At 38.9% G+C, this 23,123-nt stretch overlaps 1 protein-coding gene across 1 annotated transcript in view; it reads left to right on the top strand.

Annotated features, from left to right (window-relative positions):
* The window catches only part of Dmc1 (DNA meiotic recombinase 1), a 44,626-nt gene that overhangs the window by 9,597 nt on the left and 11,906 nt on the right, over positions 1-23,123 (top strand). The window contains exons 6-12 of the mRNA XM_021183540.1: positions 2,847-2,899; positions 4,439-4,480; positions 7,317-7,389; positions 10,687-10,778; positions 11,261-11,334; positions 11,456-11,570; positions 12,062-12,122. Coding sequence (XP_021039199.1) covers positions 2,847-2,899; positions 4,439-4,480; positions 7,317-7,389; positions 10,687-10,778; positions 11,261-11,334; positions 11,456-11,570; positions 12,062-12,122 — 510 coding nt within the window. The remainder of the gene's footprint in view (positions 1-2,846; positions 2,900-4,438; positions 4,481-7,316; positions 7,390-10,686; positions 10,779-11,260; positions 11,335-11,455; positions 11,571-12,061; positions 12,123-23,123) is intronic.

Below are 23,123 nucleotides of genomic sequence, written 5' to 3'. Positions count from 1 at the left end.
GCCCTGGCTGTCCTGGAACTCACTCTGTAGACCAGGCTGGCCTCGAACTCAGAAATCCGCCTGCCTCTGCCTCCCAAGTGCTGGGATTAAAGGCGCTCGCCCACCATTGCCCAGCCAGATTACATTTCTTACAAGGAACTCACACTCATGAGTCATTTCTGATTTAGCATTTATTTGTCTATGACCTGAAAAACTGTTTACATTTCCTTTCCCTCCATCTTCATTAATGACGAAAATTTCATTCCACAATTTGGGTTTATTTAAGAATCAGTTGTTAAATTGAATATTTTAGAAGAAACCATTTTCTTAGGTCTTACAGGTCTTTTGCCTCAGCAGTCCCTTTTCATTTATTCTTAAGATTTCTGACATGTATTGTCATTTCCCCCAAATTGGCGTAATATGTTTTCCCCCAAATATTTCATCTTTTTTTAAAACTAGGTTTTATTAGATTCTCCTGGCTGTTAAATATAGCAGCTCAAGTGATCTTTCTGCTTCCAAGCAGCTGGGGCAACTGAGTTTAGTTGTTTTTGTTTTTGTTTTTTTTTTAATAATAGTTAATTTATAGATTTTTCTCCCAGGCATAGCTCTTCTCTGCCCCCCCCCCCCAGCCTATACTTTTAATATATTTATGAAAGAAACTAGGTGGTTTACTTTTTAATAGCAGAACAGGCAGGGCTTGTTAATATAGTATAATTAGGGTATAGTGGTGGTTACCAAAGGTGATGCCTAGGTTTTAGGTGTGAAGATCAGGAAACTGCAGATCACAAATAAAAGACTTGCAAGACGGACAGATTTAGGACCAAAGGCTGAAGTCTGCAAAGTCTAAGCTACTTATTAGACCCAAATGAATGGTAAGTGCACACTCATTTTTATTATTATTATTATTATTGGTTTTTCGAGACAGGGTTTCTCTGTATAGCTCTGCCTGTCCTGGAACTCACTCTGTAGACCAGGCTGGCCTTGAACTCAGAAATTCACCTGCCTCTGCCTCCCAAGTGCTGGGATTAAAGGCGTGCACCACCACTGCCCAGCTGCACACTCATTTTTAACACCATCACATCACCACTGTACCTAAAACTATTAATTCCTTGTTGTCAGTTATCTTCCCAGAGAGCTCAATTTCCCAACTATCTTATGAATGACTAGTACAGGGGAGGCAGAGTCAGGAGGATCTCAGAATTCAGAGTTAACCTGATCTACATAGTGAGTTCCAGGACAGGCAGAGTTACACAGAAAGACCCTACCTCAAAAAGACAGACAGAAAGGAGTTGGGAGGAGTTAAAAGATGAAGTAAACTCTTTCCTCCCCAAATTGCTTTTGGTCATGGTGTTTTATGATAGCAGTAGAAACCCTAACTGAGAAAGATATTACATAGAATGTTAGCAGGTAGAAGAACAACTTCCAGGTTTTGACAGCATATATTTAATTGGTAAGACAATGTTTTAGTGCATTTAATGTTCTCTATGAGGAGAACTAAAGAAGTTATGATCTCATTCATCCATTCATTAAATGCAGTAAGTATGTGTTGCTGTACTGAGACCTAGTAGGAATACTTAAAAAGCCTTTGTAGTTTCTTTTAGCATGTCTTTGGGGATGCAATCACAAATCAGACAAAGCCTTAAGAGAATAGATTTATATTTGTCTAAGTAAGACAGCAATTTAAATTCAAATTGAAGCATTTTGGAGGTTATCCACAAACTTAATGAGGACTCTGCTGATTTCAATTAAGAAAAGGGGTTAGAGAGATGGCTCAGTGGTAAAGAGCTGCTCTTGCAGAGGGCTAGGTTTGGTACCCAGCACTGACATGGTGGCTTATAACTCACACTTTTAATCCCAGCACTCAGGAGACAGAGGCAGGTGGATTTCTATGAGTTCAAGTATAGCCTGATCTATATAATGAGTTCCAGACAAGCCTGGACTATATAGAGAGACCATGTCTCAAAGAATATTGAATATTTAATTAACTTTTAGAAATATTATCTATGTACAATTTGAGAAATTTGATTAGTAACAAGACAATTACATTGTGTGTATTTCAGTCTTTCTTAGCATGTACAAAAGCCTGATTTTATCCCAAGAACCACAAAACAAAACAAATCTTTTAATACCAATTCAAAAAAATAATGGACATAATACCTTACTGACTTACTTGCTCTTGGTACTCAGAAGTAAGAACAGGGCTTATAAATTGCTTTGTTCATCTGCCTGCCCTTCCACAGTAGAACCTGTGATGTAAATAGTGTCATTTCTTTCAACTATGAATTCCTCTTCTTCTTGTATAGATAGACAAATAATATGTTACTAATTATACAAATCTCATCTCCTTTGTTTGTTTTTTGAGACATAGTCCTGGCTGTCCTAGAACTCACTATGTAGACCTTGAACTAACAAAGTCCCCCTGCCTCTGCCTCTTTAGTACTGATATTAGACATGTGTGGCCATTATACCCAGGCCTCTTTCTTTCTTTCTTTCTTTCTTTCTTTCTTTCTTTCTTTCTTTCTTTCTTTCTTTCTTTCTTTCTTTCTTTTCTTTCTTTCTTTCTTTTTAAATTCTTTTTTTTTAATTAGGTATTTTCCTCATTTACATTTCCAGTGCTATCCCAAAAGTCCCCCATTACCTCCCCCCACTTTTTGGCCCTGGTGTTCCCCTGTACTGGAGCATATAAAGTTTGCAAGTCCAATGGGCCTCTTTTTCCAGTGATGGCCGACTAGGCCATCTTTTGATACATATGCAGCTAGAGTCAAGAGCTCCGGGGTACTGGTTAGTTCATAATGTTGTTCCACCTATACATCTTTCTTGATATGTGTATTTATACTCTGTCACCAATACTTTACATCTGTTTTCAGTAAATTACTAGGAGGTGGCATTGAAAGTATGGCAATTACAGAAGCTTTTGGAGGTAGGTAGAACCTTAATAGTTTTCTGTGGAATGATATATGTATGTCTATGAAAAATAATAAATAAGTTCCTATTTGTGAACTTTTGATAAAGTGTCAATTATTATAATGCAGGATCATTCCAAGCTAAAATAAAAATACATATAAACATTAGCATATTTCTTATTGACATTTTTCTTCCTCTTATCTCTGGTTACTATATAAAGAAATTGAATTTTTTCTTATTCCCTCAAAAGGTAATCAAATAGTAAGGTTGTTCTTTTTTTTTTTTTAGGCAATACATATTACATGAATATAGAAAATAGATTTTTCTCAGTTTATAGCATATATGATTTGATGTGTACACGAGTGCATGCTCTGTGTGTGTGTGTGTGTGTGTGTGTGTGTGTGTGTGTGTGTGTGTGAACACATACAGGGTCTTATGGTGTGGCCCTGACTAGCCTGTAACTCTGCCTCCCAAGTGCAAATATTAAAGGCCTGCATCACCACACCTAGCTTATATACTGTATTTTTACAAATAATCCATGCACTGCTGTTTTACATGATGAATCTTGACAATCCAATATTTATAGTCTTAGAAAACCAATTGTTGGAAGCTGGAGAGATGGCTCAGTGGTTAAGAGCACTGACTGCTCTTCCAGAGGTCCTGAGTTCAATTCCCAGCAACCACATGGTGGCTCACAACCATCTGTAATGGCATCCGATGCCCTCTTCTGGTGCGTCTGAAGACAGCTTCAGTGTACTCACATACATTAGATAAATATTAAAAAGAAAACCAAATGTTTTTTGTTACTATCTCTGTTGACTTGAAGTAAATTTGGTTTCTATTATTTCTACTGACTCAATATTAGCAATTTCTTTTATTATATATTGCTTATAAGCTTATTTAAAGAAGATTATTTATTTATTTATTTATTTATTTATTTATTTATTTATTATATACATAGTATCCTGCCTACACATCAGAAGAGGGCACCAGATCTCATTATAGATCGTTGTTAGCTACCATAAGGCTGCTGGGAATTGAACTCGGGACCTCTGGAAGAGCAGTCAGTGATCTCAACCTCTGAGCCATCTATTTCTCCAGGCCGCTTACGAGCTTTTTAAAAATTTAAACTCAGTGGACCCAAGTGATTAGTAGGGAAGTTTTCCTATGGAGAACATTTGCTTCTGATGGCTACTAGGGATGCCACTATTCAGGATCACATCAGCTTTTCCTTGAGGGTCTCAGCACAGTGAGGGAGCCTAGCTGTCCTTCCTGTGGTCAGGTGTGAATCCTAAACAGTTTTGTTGGGGAGGATGAATTTTTTTTGTCTCTCACTTTTGGTATTCATACATGTAGTATCCTTTTGTGACAGGAGGTCCTCAGTGAGATCTCTTGTGGAGTACTGGAGATTGAATCTGGTACCTTGGGCTTTTAGACAAGTGTTCTACCACTAAGCAACATTCCTAACCCTATGCAGTGCTATTTTTGCTTGTTTGTTTAGTGAAAGTATCTAAATAATAAAACTTCTAAACGTTCCTTTTTCTAAATTTCACAGAATTTCGTACTGGAAAAACTCAGCTGTCTCATACCCTCTGTGGTAAGAACACATACTAAAATCAGCAATACAGCAGTGGTAGAGCATTCACTGACTAGAGCTGCACTTTACATGGTTGTATGCTAAAGTCTTAGCCATTTTTCAAGGAAACAAAATCTCAAGAGGTTGAGCACACAGACAATTGTTACAGATGGTTTTGGAATGTGTGTTGAGGTCGTCTTGTCAGTCCTGTACTAGGACAGCTGAGTGGAAGTACAGAGAAGGTAAGTGGTTTATGACTGGATTGGCAGGGGCACCCAGTGGGTCAACTTCATCCTGTCTAGATTTTCTGTCTTTTTAAAAAACACAGCAAAAACATTAAATTTATTGAATGCTAGAATACTGTCTGGGGTGAATTCTGTCCAAAGAGAAGAGTAAAATTAAATTTGGGGCCTATCAAGATGGCTCAGTGGGTCAAGGCACTTGCCTCCAAGCCTGAGAAACGTAGCTTGATCCCTAGAACCCCCATGGTGGAAAGAGAGAGAGTCATCTCCTGCAAGTTGTCCTCTGACCTCACAGATGTGCCTTTGCATCATGAGCCCCTAAAATAAACACAAGGGAATATAATTTGGGGGTTTTGGTTGGTTGGTCTCTTTGAGATGTCTTACTATCTAGGTAGCCCTGGCTAAACTGAAACTTGTGGTAGACTAGGCTGACCTCAAACTCACAGAGACATCTGCCTGCTCCATCTCCCAGGTGCTGGGATTAAAGGCATGCGCCACCACATCTGGCAAAAATAAATTTTTAAAAGAAGTAAATATATAATTTTCTTCTAAAATAAACAAATTCCTTATTAATAAAGATTTTATTTGTATTTCTTTCACTTAAGTAAAAGGAATGAAGGAAAGTGATTAAAAGGTTCTGATGTTTACTCTAACACATGTGAATATGGATATATACAAGCTAACACAACACACAAACATACAAGAAAAAAGTTAAAAGTAGACTGTATTCTAGAATCAAATGGCCTCAGCTCTACCACTGATAGCTGATAACTGGGCAAGTTGTTTTACCCCTTAATTGTCTTCACTGTAAAACTGAAATAATGACAGTGCCAAATCTTGGGGGAATTTTGAAAAGTGAAATAATGTGTGTGTGCGTGTGTGTGTGTGTGTGTGTGTGTGTGTGTGTAGTATGAAGTAACTATGTAAACTACAGCAGGATAATACCTATGAGTTGGGGATATAGCTCAGTTGATAAAGATGTCTAGCATACATGAACTGGGTTCTATCCCCAGCCCCATATAAACCATCTTAAGCCTATATAATATTTATATAGAGGTAGATCAGAGTTCAAGGTCATCCTTAGCTACATATTAAGTAGGTTAGATGCCAGTCTGGAATACATGAGAACCTGCCTTAAAAAACAAAACAAAACAAAAACAGAAAACAGAAAACAAGAAAACCAAATGCTTGGGCTGGGGAAATGGCTCAGTTGAGAAAGTGTGTGCTACATAAGTGTGAAGACTTGAGTTTGCATCTGTAGCACTTTTTACAATGCTGGGGCACTGCAACACATACATATAATCCCAATGCTGGGGAGACTGAGGCAGGATAACTCCTGGGCTTTGCTGGCCAGCAGGCTACAAAATCAGCAAGTTCCAGGTTCAGTAAGAGATGGTATCTCCCTAGGCCTGGTGGTGCACGCCTTTAATCTCAGCACCTGGGAGGCAGAGCAGGCAGATCACTGTGAGTTTGAGGTCAGCCTGGTCTACACAGCAAGTTTTAGTTTAGCCAGAGCTACCTAGATAGTAAGACATCTCAAAAAAACCAACCAACTAAAACCTCCCAATTATTTTTACTTATGTATGTATTTATTTTAGGGGCATATGATGCAAAGGCATATGGACATATATGTACACACACATAGGAATAGGTAGAAATACCTACAGTACATACATACATATATACATACATGTACAAAGTAAATGCATTTAAATATTGACAACAATTGAAAGGTAACTAAGTTATTTAGCATAAATTATATATTTATGTTATGAAAGTTAAATTAGTAACATTTAAATTCTAATTCTGCTTATTTGGGAGAATTGACTTTAACAAATATTTCCCATTGTGAGAGATGTTGAAACTCTCAGTTGAATTATTATTATCCTGAGTCGTAGTTAGTTTTATTGCTGTGAAGAAACACCATGATCATGGCAACTCTGTTTGTTTGTTATTTGTTTGTTTCGAGACAGGGTTTCTCTGTGTGGCCCTGGCTGTCCTGGAACTCACTTTGTAGACCAGGCTGGCCTCGAACTCAGAAATCTGCCTGCCTCTGCCTCCCAAGTGCTGGGATTAAAGGCGTGCGCCACCACGCCCGACCGATCATGGCAGCTCTTATAAAAGAAAATACTTAATTGAGGCTGGCTTACCATTTTCAGAGGTTTAGTCCATTATCATCATAGCATGAAGCATGGTGTGCAGGCAGATATAGTGCTGGAGCTGAAAGTTCTACATTTGGATCTGCAGGCATCAGAAAGCATTTGTGTACCACACTGGGTGTAGCTTGAGCATGTATGACCTCAAAGCCCACCTCTCCCGGATTCACTTCTCCAACAAAGCCACACCTCCTATAGTGCCACTCCCTATAGCTAAGCATTCAGACACAGGAGTCCAGGGGAGCCATTCCTATGCAAACCACCACATCCTGGCAGGGCACTTAGTTTACTTCTGGTTACTGAGGTGGAGCTACAGCAATCTTTTTAGAAGCCATTGGGTCATTGTTCTTTGTTAAGTTTACTAGAGTTGCAACCAACATAAAACTAATGTTTACTTATATATTTATTTTTGCAAAGCTTGTTCATTCCTGTTAATATTAATTTTTTATTGTTCCCTAGTGACAGCTCAACTTCCAGGAACAGGCGGCTACTCAGGAGGAAAGATTATCTTCATTGATACAGAAAATACTTTGTAACCCTTTTATTTAAACAAGTCCTAAGGCAGTATTATAAAACAGTATTACTACAAAAGAGTGCCTTGATAGGTGGGCTTTGTAGTGATCTTAGAAACCAATGATAATGACAAGAGCCAAGGGAACAGCAGTGTTGACCAAGTGCTCGAATCACTGTTTGATTTGCTTATCTATACCTATACATAATTTGATGAAAAGTGACAAAACAAATACATGAGATAAAATTGTATCTTAATCATTTTTAAAACTTCATATCCAAAGATTTTGCCTTAAGTAGTGGGAAAGACTGAAGAGCTTAACCATACAGAAGGAAAAGGTCAGAGCTGTTTGGGTCGCAGAGGGCATGGCAGTGCAACTGATATAAAATTATTCTAGAATAGTTATCCAGAAAGGTGATTTGGGTCTAAGACATGAAGGACTTTGAAACTAGATGATGGGTGTCAATTAGATATTCTTTAAATAATCTAGGAAAAAAGGAGATTTTTATCTATGTTCGAAGCAATAAGAACGAAAATCTGGGTGTGGTAGTACACACTCAGGAGGCAGGGGCAAGCTGATCTCTGAGTTCCAGGGCAGCCAGGGCTATGCAGAGAAACCTTGTCTCAAAAATCAAGCAAATGAAAGGAACAAAAAGAATAGAACAGAAAACATTAGCAAGGGAACTGCAGACAAAGGAAAGCAGCTTGAGAATCGTGTCCTGACTGAAGTGGTACTGAAGACAACCAATGTTTCTTGGCAGTGTATTGAACATGATGGGCATGAGACTGCACAAATGACAATGGGAAATTCTGGGAAAAGGGGAGAGTCAGAGATGTAGATGAATTAGAGAGGGTAGATAAAACTTTGATGTGTGTTTGTATTTATGAAGAGGACTAAAACTAAAGTAAAGTCAGAGGAAGGAAGAAGTCTTCAGAAGGCAAGTGAGTGTGAAATGTAAAAGAATGAGGTAGCTCACTGGAGTTGGGAGTTGGTTCCAGGAAACATTTACAGTGGAGTCTGGGATGATGGAAGCCTCTTGCAAGGAAACAGCAAGTGAGGGAAGCAGTGTATAAACTGGATGGAAACTGATTTGAGGAGGTACCAGGTTCAGAAGATGTAAGATCCGCACAGCTTCATTAAGCAAGTGACAGTGAAGCCCAGCCTGCTTCACCAGGCTTATTTCTCACTATGGTCATAACTAGGGGCAAAGAGAGAGGAATGGTCCAGTCCTGCTAACTGTGCTTCGTTGTTAAAAAATGGAAAATGTTGTACATTAACAGTCTTTGGGCTATACAGGTTTTTGTACTGTCATCAAGGCTTCTCATGTCCCCAGAGCTTTTGTTTTGCTTGATTACCTTCTTAATTACTGCTTTCAGGAAGGTGGTCAGGGTTGCAAACACAGACTGGTTTCCATGTCTGAAGGGCCTGTGCTTTGCTCTCTTCTGTCAGTCATCTTGGCTGGTCATACCGAAATCCATTTGTTGCTTTCCATCCTACAGGGGATTTGTTCCCTCTATTTCCATGCCATAGTCTTACTGAATCACACAAGTGGTTAAGCATCTCCTATCAAGGCCTAATCTTTCTGATTTTTTTGTGATTACCCAATTCAGAAAATCTTGGTCTTCCGGAACTATTGTAGAAATAATTATAAGAAACACTCCTGTGAAAGAAAAACAAGCCAAGAGAGATTTCAGCATGTGGAGAAATCTGGGCATGAGAAGTCTCTGAAGGAACCTCCTACATTGAAAAGGGAGGGTAGGATGTTTAGAGCTGTTAGAAAGAGGGGTGCAGCTAGAGTTGAGCTAGGTGTAGAAAGAAGGACCTCAGAGAGGGAGGAATGGCTCTTGCAGATTAGCAATCTGGATTTTATCAAGACAGGAAGACAATAGTTAGGAGCAAAGGGAAATTCAGGAGGGAAACCTTTTATGTTATTCTCTTGGGGCTTCACAATCTATACTGCTGTCTTTTGTTACTTTTCTTACATGTCTATTTTGTCTTTGTATGTTTTAAGCTTACCTAGGGCATATGACTCTTAAAGCTTTCTACTATTAATGAGTTAGTATGGTCAACAGTATATACTTATAGATTGATTTTTTTTTTCCCCTCAGTGTAAGCCCAACTCTTAAATTTGTGTTCAGATAGAATCCATGGTTTGTAGACGCTGACATGAATACTTTTGTTGCCTCTTACCTAGGATGTACAAGGGGTTTAATACCTAACAATGGAGTTAAAAAAAAAAAAGAAAGAAAGATAAACCCAGCAGTAGTGGTACACACCTTTAATCAAAGCATTCAGGAGGCACATGCAGGCAAATCTCCAAGTTTGAGGCCAGCCTGGTCTGCAGAGTGAGTTCTAGGACAGCCAGGGTTACATAAAGAAACCTTTGTCTCAAAACAAACCAACCAACTGAAATAAATGAATACGTAAATAAATAAAAATTTAAAAGAATGGCCTTGCTTCCCAGCAGCTAATAGTGTTTTATGAGCAATGAAAACAAGAGTGAAATGAAACTGCAGACAGGCAGGTCTTGTTTCTTCATTTCACTTGTAACATTGTTAGTCACTAAGGACCAGAAAAGAAAGTGAATTGCTTTCTGTAGTTTACCAGTTATTGATTATCAGCATCTTCCACCTTTGGGGGTATAGGGATTTGTCTCCACCAGAACTTTCTAATTTCAGAAAGCTACCACCTCCTTTAGAAGGTGTATAAAAGTCAAAACAAAACAAAAAAACCCTCCTTCGATCCTTCCCTTTTAGACCCCTGAGGTTATTTTTTGACCCTTCATGTGGTTAAATTTATCAATTTTTTTGCTCCATTTTATTTGTAGAATGCTAAACTATTTCATTTTGAGCCAATGAAGAATTTGAAGTGACTTGAATATAACTCATGACATTAGTGTTCTGGAATCAGTCTATTTTTGTAGAGCTGAGAACAAAAGAGACTCACAAACCTTAGTTTCTAGTTTTTCTATTTAACTATTCTGTAGCATAATCCTAAATTATTTGTCAAAACTCTGTCAATATCCTTATAAAACGAGGACATCACAACAAGATTCTAAACTTATTTTAAAAATTGTATACCTTAATATTTAATTTCTGATTTACCATATCTGTGACACCTACCATTATGTAAGGTGTTTTGAAGCAGTTATGAAAAACAGCTCTGGCGGTTTCTTAAGTAATTAGCAGCATCCAGATGCCTTTGCAGATGTGCCTTTATGCCTCAGTTGCTTTACTTGCTCACAGTGCTACCTCTTGTAGCTATCTAAACTTTCTTTGGAATTGGTTTATCGCATCCTTAACCTTGGCACACCCCAGCCGTCCAGATCGCCTTCGGGACATTGCTGACCGCTTCAACGTAGACCATGAAGCAGTACTGGACAACGTGCTCTATGCTCGTGCCTATACTAGTAAGAGCCCTGTGCAGTTGCATGCTTGGGTTATGGGAAGGTCTGCAACACTAGTTTACCATTTGACGATACAACATTTACACCTGTTTTCCCTGTTTTATTTAAAAGTTTTACAAATTAGTCTTCAAATATTATCATCTGTTCAGTTCTCAAGGTACTCATATGCCTTCAGATTTTTTATTTGTTGTCTCTGAAATGCAGAGTAACAGTCAGCTATTTTTCCTACTTGATGCTGTCATTGAACCCAAGGTTTCTCATACTCTAGGTATGTAGTATAGCACTGAACTAAAGCTCCTTAGAACAATATCTTTTTGTCTAAGCTACTGTTTGCCACATATGGTCAAGCAGAATTTGCAGTCCTATGTACTAAAGTGATAAATAGTCAGGGGAAAAGAAGAGATCTGTCTGCCTGGCACCCAAAGTCACACACGAGCACAGCCTCTGCTCCCAGCTTTTATGACATTTTCTCTCTTTCCCACCAGGTGAGCATCAGATGGAGCTACTTGACTATGTGGCAGCCAAGTTTCATGAAGAAGCTGGCATTTTCAAACTATTGGTATGAGTTTTTAAATAATGTTCACTGGTAGAGCTATTTAGCATATTATTCTATTCTGCTTAAATAGGCATCTTCCTTCAATTTAAAAATGTGTATTTGGTTTTATGTTACTCCAATGTAGATCGTTGACTCAATAATGGCACTTTTTCGAGTGGATTTCAGTGGCCGTGGGGAATTGGCTGAACGCCAGCAAAAATTGGCCCAGATGTTGTCACGACTCCAAAAAATCTCAGAAGGTAGATCTTTAAAATAAAATGGCGCTGTCACATTGCATCTGTTTACTCTGTTTGCTATAGCATGCTTTGCGGAGAAGCTCAGAAGGATGTCAGAAGCATAACATTTTTAAATTACTTCTATGAGAATACAATTATTTAAACTAAAAGTGATTCTGCTAGAAATAGTAACAATGATGACTTTAATAGTTTTTATTATTAATGAAAACAATAAACTGGGCATGATGGCACACACTTTAATCCCAGCACTTAGGAGGCTGAAGCAGGAAGATCTCTGATTTGAGGCTAGTCTGGTCTACAGAGCAGGTTCCAGGACAGCCAGAGCTACACAGAGAAACCCTGTCTCAAAACAAAACAAAACAAAACCCAATAGGACCAGAGCTTGTTTATAAAAGTGAACTCATGGAGGGATGTTCCCAAACTGAAGTCCAAACAATGAACCTTGTGGTGTTATTGCCCTTCTCTTAGTTTCTTAATTTTATTTTTTGATGCAGAATATAATGTTGCTGTTTTTGTGACCAATCAAATGACTGCAGATCCAGGAGCAACTATGACGTAAGCCATTGTTTTGTATTTACAGAGGTTACTATTAAAAGATTACTGTATAGAATAAAATCACTTAGAAATAGCCAACCTTCTGCACGGTGTTATCCTAGCACTTGGGGGATGATCCTAGGTGGATGGTGAATTCAAAATCAGATTGGGTGATGTTGTGAAGCTTCATCTCAGAACAGCAGCAATAATAATCAGCCTTGATATGGGCACATGTATTGTAGATCACTTCATTATACAGTGTGCTGTCGCTTCATAACTGCACATGGCATTTATTTGTTACTTAGGACCTATTTTTTTCTGTATTCCTTAGAGAGTAAAGCAGCATTTTAATCAGTAACTAGGGGCCCCATTCTGGTCTAAGACAAAGGGGTATTGAAAGACAATAAGACAAAGATCTTAGGGGTTTGAAAAACGGTGCAGCAGTTTAAAACACTGTTCTTGCAGAAGGCCTGGGTTTGAATCCCAGCACCTATGGTGGTGGCTCACAACTATTCATAATGCCAGTCCCAGGGAGTCCAACCCCTTCTGACTTCTGCAAGCACCAGGCATGTACGTGGTGTACATACATACATACATACATACATACGTAAAAGCAAAATACTCATACATGTAAAATAATCAAAAAGAAAAGAAAAGAAAATTATCTTAATAATTAAAAGCTTACATTCTAGAAACATTGAGAGGCTGTTATATTAAAAACAAAAATCGGCTTTTGATTAGATAGATACAAGAGAAATCTTTTTGAAAAAAACACAAGAGAAGTCTGCTGCTCATGGAAACAATGTCAGTCATACAAAGCATATTCAGAATTTACTGAAGTATTTGCCCACATACAAGAGTACAATGGTTCTCTGAAAGACAGCAAGGAATAGAAAACACAGAGAACTAAAATAAGATTGTGAAAGCATAACATTCAAAGAACGTTTGGATCACTATCCAGAAGGTTTGGGTATGAGTTGAATAGCCCTGAGTTCATAATAACTTTCAAAAGCTTTTCTACATTTTACTCAGACAATTTTTTTTTAAATTTTTTTATTAGATATTTTCTTCATTTACATTTCAAATGCTATCCCAAAAGTCCCCTATACCCTCCCCCTGCCCTGCTCTCCTACCCACTTACTCCCACTTCTTGGCCCTGGCATTCCCCTGTACTGGGGCATATAAAGTTTGCTAGACAAAGGGGCCTCTCTTCCCAGTGATGGCCAACTAGGCCATCTTCTGCTACATATGCAGCTAGAGACACGAGTTCTGGGGGTATTGATTAGTTCATATTGTTGTTACACCTATAGAGTTGCCGACCCTTTCAGCTCTTGGGTACTTTCTTTAGCTCCTACATTGGGGGCCCTGTGTTACATCCTATAGATGACTGTGAGCATCCACTTCTGTATTTGCCAGGCACTGGCAAAGCCTCACAGGAGACAGCTATATCAGGGTCCTTTCAGCAAAATCTTGCTGGCATATGCAATAGTGTCTGGGTTTGGTGGCTGATTATGGGATGGACCCCCGGGTGGGGCAGTCTCTGGATGGTCCATCCTTTCATCTTAGCTCCAAACTTTGTCTCTGCAACTCCTTCCATGGATATTTTATTCCCTATTCTAGAGAGGAATGAAGTATCCACGAGTTGGTCTTCCTTCTTGATATTCTTGTGTTTTGGAAGTTGTATCTTGGGTATTCTAGGTTTCTGGGCTAATATCCACTTATCAGTGAGTGCATATCAAGTGACTTCTTTTGTGATTGGGTTACCTCACTCAGGATGATATCCTCCAGATACATCCATTTGCCCAAGAATTTCATAAATTAATTGTTTTTAATAGCTGAGTAGTACTCCATTGTTTAAATGTACCACATTTTTCTGTATCCATTCCTCTGTTGAGGGACATCTGGGTTCTTTCCAGCTTCTGGCTACTATAAATAAGGCTGCTATGAACATAGTAGAGCATGTGTCATTATTACCAGTTGGAACATCTTCTGGGTATATGCCCAGGAGAGGTATTGCTGGATCTACCGGTAGTACTATGTCCAGTTTTCTGAGGAACCACCAGACTGATTTCCAGAGTGGTTGTACAAGCTTGCAATCCCACAGCAATGGAGGAGTGTTCCTCTTTCTCTACATCCTCACCAGCATCTGCTGTCACCTGAATTTTTGATCCTAGCCATTCTGACTGGTTTTCAGACAACTTTTTAACCAGAGAAAAACTTCACATTAGCATAATGTACATGCTGCATTCACTTAGGTTTACCAATGGTTATTGTATCCTTGGGACACACACTCTTTCTCTTCCCTCCACTTCTTCCTCCTCCTTCTCTTCTTTTTCCTCTTTCTCTCCCTCTCCCTCCTTCTTCCCTCCCTCCCCCGTCTGTGTGGTGGTTTGAATAGTTATGGCTCCCATAGACTTAAGTTTGAATGCTTGGCAATAAGAGTGGCACTATTAGGAGGTGTGGCCTTGTTGGAGTATGTCTGGCCTTGTTTGAGGAAGTGTATCACTGTGATGGAAGGCTTTGAGGTTTCCTATGCTCAAGATATGCCCAGTGTGGAACACAGTCTCCTGGTGCCTGTAGACCAAGACATTGAACTCTCAACTTCTTTCTTCAGCACCATGTCCGCCTGCATGTCACCATTTTCCCGCCATGATATTAATAAATTAAACCTCTGAACCTGTAAGCCAATCCCAATTGTTTTCCTTTATAAGAGTTGCTGTGCTCATGGTGTCTCATCACAGCAATAAAACACTAAGACATTCTCTTATGTATACGCACGCTAACATGCGTATCTGTGAAATCTTTTTTCTATGTACATACTCACAGTCATGTGCTGAGAAATATTGACATATATCCTATTTGTGTGAACCATTTGAGAATTGTCTGGTTTTTTTTTCTGATTGTTGAGTATTATTTGTAGACATTAACATTTTATCACTTAATTCTTCAGTATATGTCTTCTAAGAGCAAGAACATTCCCCTTCATAATCACATTAACACATGCTGTTTAACATCAACAAGATGCTATCTAATATCCAACTTTCTGTAGTTGTTCTGATAATGTTCATTATAATTGTGAAGACTTGTTTTAGGCTCATGATCCTCAACAGAGGGCATGCTATATATGTACTTGGTGAGTCTCTATAGTCCTTTAATCAAAATAGCTCCTCAGTCTTGTTATACTTTTATGACAGTGATAGTTGGTTTAATTTTTTTAAGGTTTATCTTTGAATCACATGCATATGTGTATGTCTGTGTGTGGGCATGTGTACATGAGAGTGCAGGTGCTTATGGAGTCCAGAAGGGGGTGTGGGATCCTACAGGAGGCTTATGAGCCTACAACATGGGTGTCAGGAACAGAATTCAGGTCCTTTTCAAGAGCAGTATTCATTCTTAGCTAATGAGCCATCTCTCCAGCCCTTTGTGACAATATTTTTGAACAGCAAGCCAGCTATTTTCAATATCTTTCAATTTGAAGTTGCTTAAAAATTTTTTAAAACTTTTTTGACTTATGTACACATAAACACACACACACACAGACACAACTTGTACACATACACACACACACACAGACACAACTTGTACACATACACACACACACACACACAGACACAGCTTGTACACATACACACACACACACACACACAGACACAACTTGTACACATACACACACACACACACACACACACACAGACACAACTTGTACACATACACACACACACAGACACAACCTGCAGAAGTAAGCTCTCTCTTTCCCCATGTGGATTCTGCATATTAAACTCTGTCAGGCTTTGTGGCAGGGACTTTATTTGCTGAGCCATCTAGCCAGCCCTGACTGTTTTTCTCATTATTTTAAATGTAAAATGCTTTTGATAGGAAAACTTCATAAGTGATATTAGACCCTTCTCAGTGTGTCATGTTAGAAGGCACAACATGGCAGTTTACCCCATTATTAAGATGTTAAATTTGACCAAGCATGGTGGTACACACCTATAAACCTAGCACTCAAAAGGCAGAAGTAGGCAGATCTCTATGAGTTTGAGGCCAGCCATCTTACATAGCAAATTCCAGGCCAGATAAACCTGTACAGTGAGACCCTGTCTCAAAAAAACCAAAAAAACAAAAACAAAAACAAAACAAAACAAAACAAAAAAAAAACCCCAAAACCAAAACAAAACACCCAAGATTTTTGAGTCAAGTATGGTGATGCATACCTTTAATCCAAGCACTTAGGAGGAAACGAATAGATCTTTATAAGTTCAAGGTCAGCTGGCTCATCTATGTAATGAGACCGTGTCTAAAACATAGAAAAACAAAAAAACAAAAACCAAAAAATCCAGCCAACTGGGCTGGAGAGGTGGCTTGGTGGTTAAGAGCACTGACTGCTCTTTCAGAGTACCTGGGTTCAATTCCAAGTACCCATACATGGTGGCTCACAACCATCTGTAATGACAACATATGCCCTCTTCTGGTGTGTCTGAAGACAGCAACAGTATACTCACATACTACAATTCTCTGGGTAGTGGTGGTGCACGCCTTTAATCCCAGCATTTGGGAGGCAGAGGCAGATGGATTTCTGAATTCAAGGCCAACCTGGTCTACAAAGTGAGTTCCAGGACAGCCAGGGCTATACAGAGAAACCCTGTCTCAAAAAACAAAACAAAAAACCAAAAACCAACAACAAAAAAACCATAAATAAATAATTCTTAAAAATGAAAAAAGAGCCTGTGAGAGTCACCCACAGACATACAGAATTCTCACACCCAGGGCTATTAAAAAATTTCAGCCAACTACCATTTGAGAGAAATGTTGTTTGTAAGAGTTCTTCATTAGTAAAGCCACAAAAACATCTCCTCGGAATTGAGTAATCTGTTTGTGATGCTCACACCATGTGATAACATGTTTTGCAATCAGCTTTCACCATTTATTTTAGCAACTGTCAATAATTCTTGACTAAATTCACCACTACTCCAATGTTGCAAGACAAAGTGATTTTACTTTAAACCAAGGGAATTCTTCTATTATGTGCATATAAATGAGACATAAACATATATACTAGCAGATACTTAATAACATTAGTGCAAACTTCTCTAAGTTGTGTTGAAATGAATGTGCCTCTCTTTAGGCACTTATTTATTTATCCATTTATTTTTATTTAATGTGTATGTTTGAGTGCCTGCACGTAAGTATGTGCAGCACATGTATCCTTGGGGCCAGGTGGTGCCAGGTGGAGCCAGAAGACAGCACCAGATCCCCTGGAACTGGAGTTGCAGGTAGTTGTTTGCCACCATGTGAGTGCTGGGAACCAAATTCGGGTCTTCTGCAAAAGCAGCCAATGGTCTTTGTCACCAAGCTGTCTCTCCAGCCATCTTTAGTCATTTAAAATCTTGCCTTAGCATACTGCTGCATCTTTTGCATTTCGATTTATCTTTCACCCTTCAATTCTTTTTATGAGTATTCTCTACTTAGCTAAAGGGAAAAAAAAACTAATGTGGAACAAAACCAACTATGTAAATAGTCAAAAGAAAGTTAAAATACTGAGAGAACTAAGAGTATAGCTTAGTGGTAGGATGTGTGGTTAACCTTAGGTTCAACTCCTCACTTTCAAAAAAAAAAGATTGAGGAGAAAACTAACTATTCATTAGTTCAAATATTATCGAAAACCTACTAGGTAATGAGAGTCTGCGAATTCATTAGCAAACTAAAACAACAAAAACCTTTGTCTCAATAAAAGAGAAAGATAAATGGTATTTGTTTAGCTATTTAATTCAGTACTTTAACATCTTGGTATGTCCCCTATCACATCATCTGTAGTGTAGTCCCTGAAGGCTTAAAGCAATCTTTTCTCTATGGAGTGTCTTTTGTATACAGGACATGAAGTACTTCGCAAAGAGATTAATTTTAAACTAACAAGAAATGGAAGATTTTAAAGGCTCTCTTTAAAAAGAGAAAATGACTCATTGGCTCAGAGGGAGGAAGTGGGTTGCATTCAGATAAAACAGTACAAGTTAAAGAGCACTGTTCTCTCTTCAGGTGTGGGGAGGGAGCACTGAGGAGGCCCAACTGTCACTCTTGAGTTACAAGGCAAAAGAAATTAGGTCAGATAGAGGTTCTTTTCTCTTGTATTTGTAAAAAGTTTCAAAAAGAGTAAAATCATGTTGAGATTCCTCAGATGAGACAGTGAAGGGAGACTTGTGAGGTGCTAGAAAGGAACTAACTGGAGAGGGAGACAGCACAGTCTACAGTGAAGAGAGCTGAGCAGAGAGCGAGCCTGCCAAGGGAACCAAGCCTAGGATTTTTGCAGTGTACGTCTGCTGTGAGAAGTCTCTTCCACCTAGCCGAGCAGTAAGGAAACAAGGATCACTGTGATTAGTATGTTCTGTCGTATATTAAATTATAACAGTACAGATTAAATACATGCTTCGTGTAAAACACAAAATTACCACATCTAGATGAAAAATGGGGACAGTTTTAAACTAAAGGCTCTCCAATGCTATTAGAAACCCTCCCCTAAAGAAAATATCTTTGTTTCTTGGTGTTGAGGAACTCCAAGCTCAGCTCGCCTGGAGCCTGTCAGAGAAATATCACTATAATTGGTATGGATCCCCAAGTACACTGACAATAATTGAGGCTTGTATCCCATGCATTATACTTGATGGCACATCGTATTAAAAAAGAACAAAATTATAGAGGCAAGGAGCTGCTGTATGATACCGCAGAGCAGAGACTCCTAGATAGGGCTACAGATTCAGACTTCAGGGTTGGAACAACCCAGCCCAGGGATCCTAGAGATATAAATCAAAGGATGGGCCTGATGAGCTGCACACCAGGGCAATAAGCATCGAAAGAGACCATGATGTCACCACAGACCTCTGTTGTTTCTGTGATTCTTAAACAAAAAGCCATCCAGAATATTTGCAGCCTTGTGGATGTATCACTTACTGATTAAGCATGTCAACCTATGACTTAACATTGTCAACTTAAATGAGGAAGTAATGTGTTTATGGTCACTAACATAGTGATCTTAGGCAAAGTGTTTAGATTATTTGAAACCCATTCTTCTCTTCATTCTCCCACCCCTCAATGAAGAGATCTTCTACTTACTAACTCCTCACCATGCCCCAGAAGCTTTTCTGTATAATCTTACGTAATTCTCATGTGACCCTGATGTACCTTCCACCTTCCTGTGCTTTCTATGAAGCCAGTCTCAATATGTGGTTGACCTCTCCCCACCCTACTCCACCCCACCGCACCAATTTCAGTTCAACAAGAATTCCAATTTCAAAAGATGAGGGAGGAAACTATTTTAATGTGCATATTTTGGGAGCAGACAGGAAAGATGTATTCCTTACCAATAACAAGTACTTCTGGAGCTCACTCTGAAGACCAGCCTGACCCTGCACTCAGAGAGATCCGCCTGCCTCTGCCTCCCAAGTTCTGGTGTTTAAAGTGTGCACCACCACATCCAGTGTACACTTGATCTTATGAAAGCATTTTCTTATTGGGGATCCTTCTTCTCAGATGACTTTAGCTCGTGTCAAGTTGACATAAAATTAGCCAGCATACCTTGCATGCACAAGGCTTTGGGTTGAGTTCTTTCCTTCATCACCACCACCACAACAATAACAACTACAACAACAACAACTACAAACAAGAAAGAAAAGAAGCTTATACTTCTTAGTGTCAGTGTGTTCTTACAGTCTATCCAATTTCCTCTCAGATCTATTTTTCATGACCTCAGCTAACTTAGAGCTAGAAGACCAGAATGACAGACTATGCCATGTCCTGTTCAACCAAAGTGGGAAAATCTTTGTGTTCCTCCTTATTCCTAATATCTACCCCAACCTGCTCCCTCATTCTCCACAGAAAAGAGGAAATGAGAGGAGAAGAAAATCTGTAAAAGGCTATAGGAGGGACGTGGGAGGTTTTCTGATGCTGTTAAGTTGGTCAGAAATAGATGTAAATTAAAGCCCTCTGGAAGAATGCAGGCTGCTATGCCACCTCCTTATATGTCACTTCAAGCCTGTGACTGCTGCAGTAGTCAGGAAGTGCAGACACTTGAAGAAAAATTTCTTGGACTATGTTTCATTGAAAGATGACTGTTTAAATTGGAATGTTTAATTAAGTAATACCTGCCATTTTTTGAGGATATCTTATGTGGTGAGTTTGCTGACACTGTAGAACGAATGTGTATAAACGAGTAGCCATGGTTCCTGGTATAGAGTGTCTCCCAATAAACCAATAAGTTATTCATGGTATCTTGAGTCCTCACAACAGTCCTAAAAGGCCAGGAGTCCACCCCACTCCCCATTTTACTAAGAAATAGGCAGTAAATATTTGAGTCAAGGTTAGAACAATAGATAACTAAGGTTAGATTAGAACAGTAGTCACTAAGACTTTACCTGAATTATTTCATCTTAATCTTACAATTGCCCTTCCACTTGGTACCATTATGATTCTTCATGAAGAGTCAGAAACAGAATGGTTAATAATAATAGTTTCCCTGAGGTCCCAAAGCTGACAAACCAGCCTTTGAATTCATGTCTAATTCTAAAGCTCAAAAATCACACAACACATCAGGGCTATTTACCTGCCTGAGAGAAAAACTGGAATGTTGTCACTCAGAGACTTTGCAGGAATATACCTATTCTAGTGAAATGACCAGGACAGAAAGGCCCTGTTCAGGGCCCTCAGCCTTTAAGCAGAGGTATGTGTTGGGGTTCAGGAATCACCACACAAACAATACGAACACTGATTTCAGTTAAGCAAGAATAGTTTATTGAACACACAACCCAAGACTGAACTTCAGGACCACAGTACCCATCTGTTCTGAAAGTAGACTTTTTATAGGAAAAACAGGTTCAGATTTTAAAAGGCAAGGAGGGGAGCAGTCCAACCTTTTGGTTAACTAGACAGAGCATTATCAGCTAACCTTTAGGCTGTTGGTCCTGAATAAAGTAAGAGAGGTGGTGGATGGGTGAGGAACAGGGGAATTTCAAAACATTGAGATAACCGAGCATAAGTAATTCAAACATAACTTTTTTGGCTTATTAGTAGCATTCTTCAATGTCAGCCATGGATAATTACTTCTGGGAAGTGGAGTCTAAGAACCTGAATTAAATTTCACCTTATGAGCAAAATGGAGACTGAATAAAAAAAATGGCTAGTTATGTTAAAAGGAGCAGGCCTCAATAGTGTGATTGGGTCAATGAATCCTTCTTTCAGAAGAATCTTAAAGCCAGTTCATAAAACTTAGCAAAAGACAGAGGACTAGTCTGATAAGAAAATTTAGCTATATTTGAAGTTCATGTGACCATTGAGTGCATACTCACTATACACAGACCTCTAGCAGAATCCAAATTTCAATCCAAATTATTACTAAATCTGAAATCCAAGCAAAGTGAAATATTGATGACTTAAAAGACTGCTTTTCATAGTGAGAACTCAGTAAATCTTGGTTCAATGGCACTCCTAAACTTACATAAAAATTTATATATATGTACATATGTACATTTTGCTGGATGGGATTTTGTATCTTTTATTAAATTGTGAAGTGTTGGTGACCTATATAATAAATGTTAAGAGCTGAAACTTCCATACACAGTTATGCACAGAATTGTTGACAGAGCAAACAAAATTTGGTTTAATTCTATCAGAGCTAAGTCTGTTGATATTTCATAGGCTATTTTGATTAAACATGATCTCAAAGTTTGAATCATTTTGATAACATTTTGTAGTTCACAACCCCTTTGAATAGTCTGTAGTGATTCCCCCATATAGCTCTTCTGCCTTTGGAGATGGCATTGTTAATGCTCAGACTCTTCACCTGGAGCCATCAAGAACAGACAGTAGACGCTCCTCTCCATGGTGTGTAGGGAGTCACATTAGTAACAGCAATTTGCTAAAAAAAAAAAAAAAAAAAAAAAAAAAAGACCTTGACCATTTATCTAGAAGCTCCACTATGCCTATACCTCTGTGGACAGGTTTCCAGAACAGCTAGCAGGGGGATTACTTCAACTAGGAGAGCTGGAAAACTGTCTTTTTTATATTTTCCTTTATATTTTAATTTTATTTATTTTATTTTATCTTTGAGACAGGGTCTCACTATATAACCCCAGCCATCCTAGAACTCCCTATATAAAACAGGCTGGCTTTGACCTCTCAGAGATCCACCTGCCTCTACCTCTAGAGTGATGGGATTACAGGTTTATGTCCCCATGCCCATCTTTATATTTGCCTTTCTGTTAGAAATTCTTCCAAACGTTCTTTGGTGTGGTCTTTGAAGAGGTGTTACAAGCCTGTGTCCAGAAAGTCCTTGACCAGGGAGAGCCAAATGATCTTCTCTGTGTTCATTGCAGTGTTCGTGAAAGACCTTCATGTGGCACACACTTGGCTAGACATTAGATGAATAGGGATTGTTTAGATTAACAGTGAAGGATGCTCTTTCTCTTTCCCATTGTGATGCTAGGGATGCTTTGCACATGATAGGTAAGCACTCTACCCCTGGCCAGAAGTATGCTTTAATAGAAAATACACACCATGGCAGGAGACCACAGAGCTTCAGGTTCCTAGGAGGCACCTGAGGGATGAGTGGGAACTGCCTGAGTAAACCTGGTAGGGAAAGGGCCTTTCATTTCAGAGGTAAAATTATATGCAAAGGCATTGAGGTATAAGAGGATTTATGTGAACAAGAACAAAGAAATCTGAATGTTGGAGGAGAAAATAAGGACAACTCTGGTTAAGTTTATAAGTTGTTATGTTAGCTTTCCATTACTATAACAAATACCTTAAGCATTTGACTTAAGAATAGAAAGGTGGGCTGGAGAGATAGCTCAATGATAATGAGCACTTTCTGCTCTTCCAAAGGACCCAAATTCAGTTCTCAGTCTTGGTGGGGGCAGGGATTAGAGGAGGAATGGGAAGTGGTACAGCCTTTATGCCCTCTTCTGGACTCCAAAGGCAGTTGTGGCGCGCGCGCGCGTGTGTGTGTATGTGTGTGTGTGTGTGTGTGTGTGTGTGTGT

Source organism: Mus caroli, chromosome 15, assembly GCF_900094665.2.
Source record: "Mus caroli chromosome 15, CAROLI_EIJ_v1.1, whole genome shotgun sequence".
Taxonomy (NCBI): Eukaryota; Metazoa; Chordata; class Mammalia; order Rodentia; family Muridae; genus Mus; species Mus caroli.
This window is presented reverse-complemented; position numbering and strand designations above follow the sequence as displayed.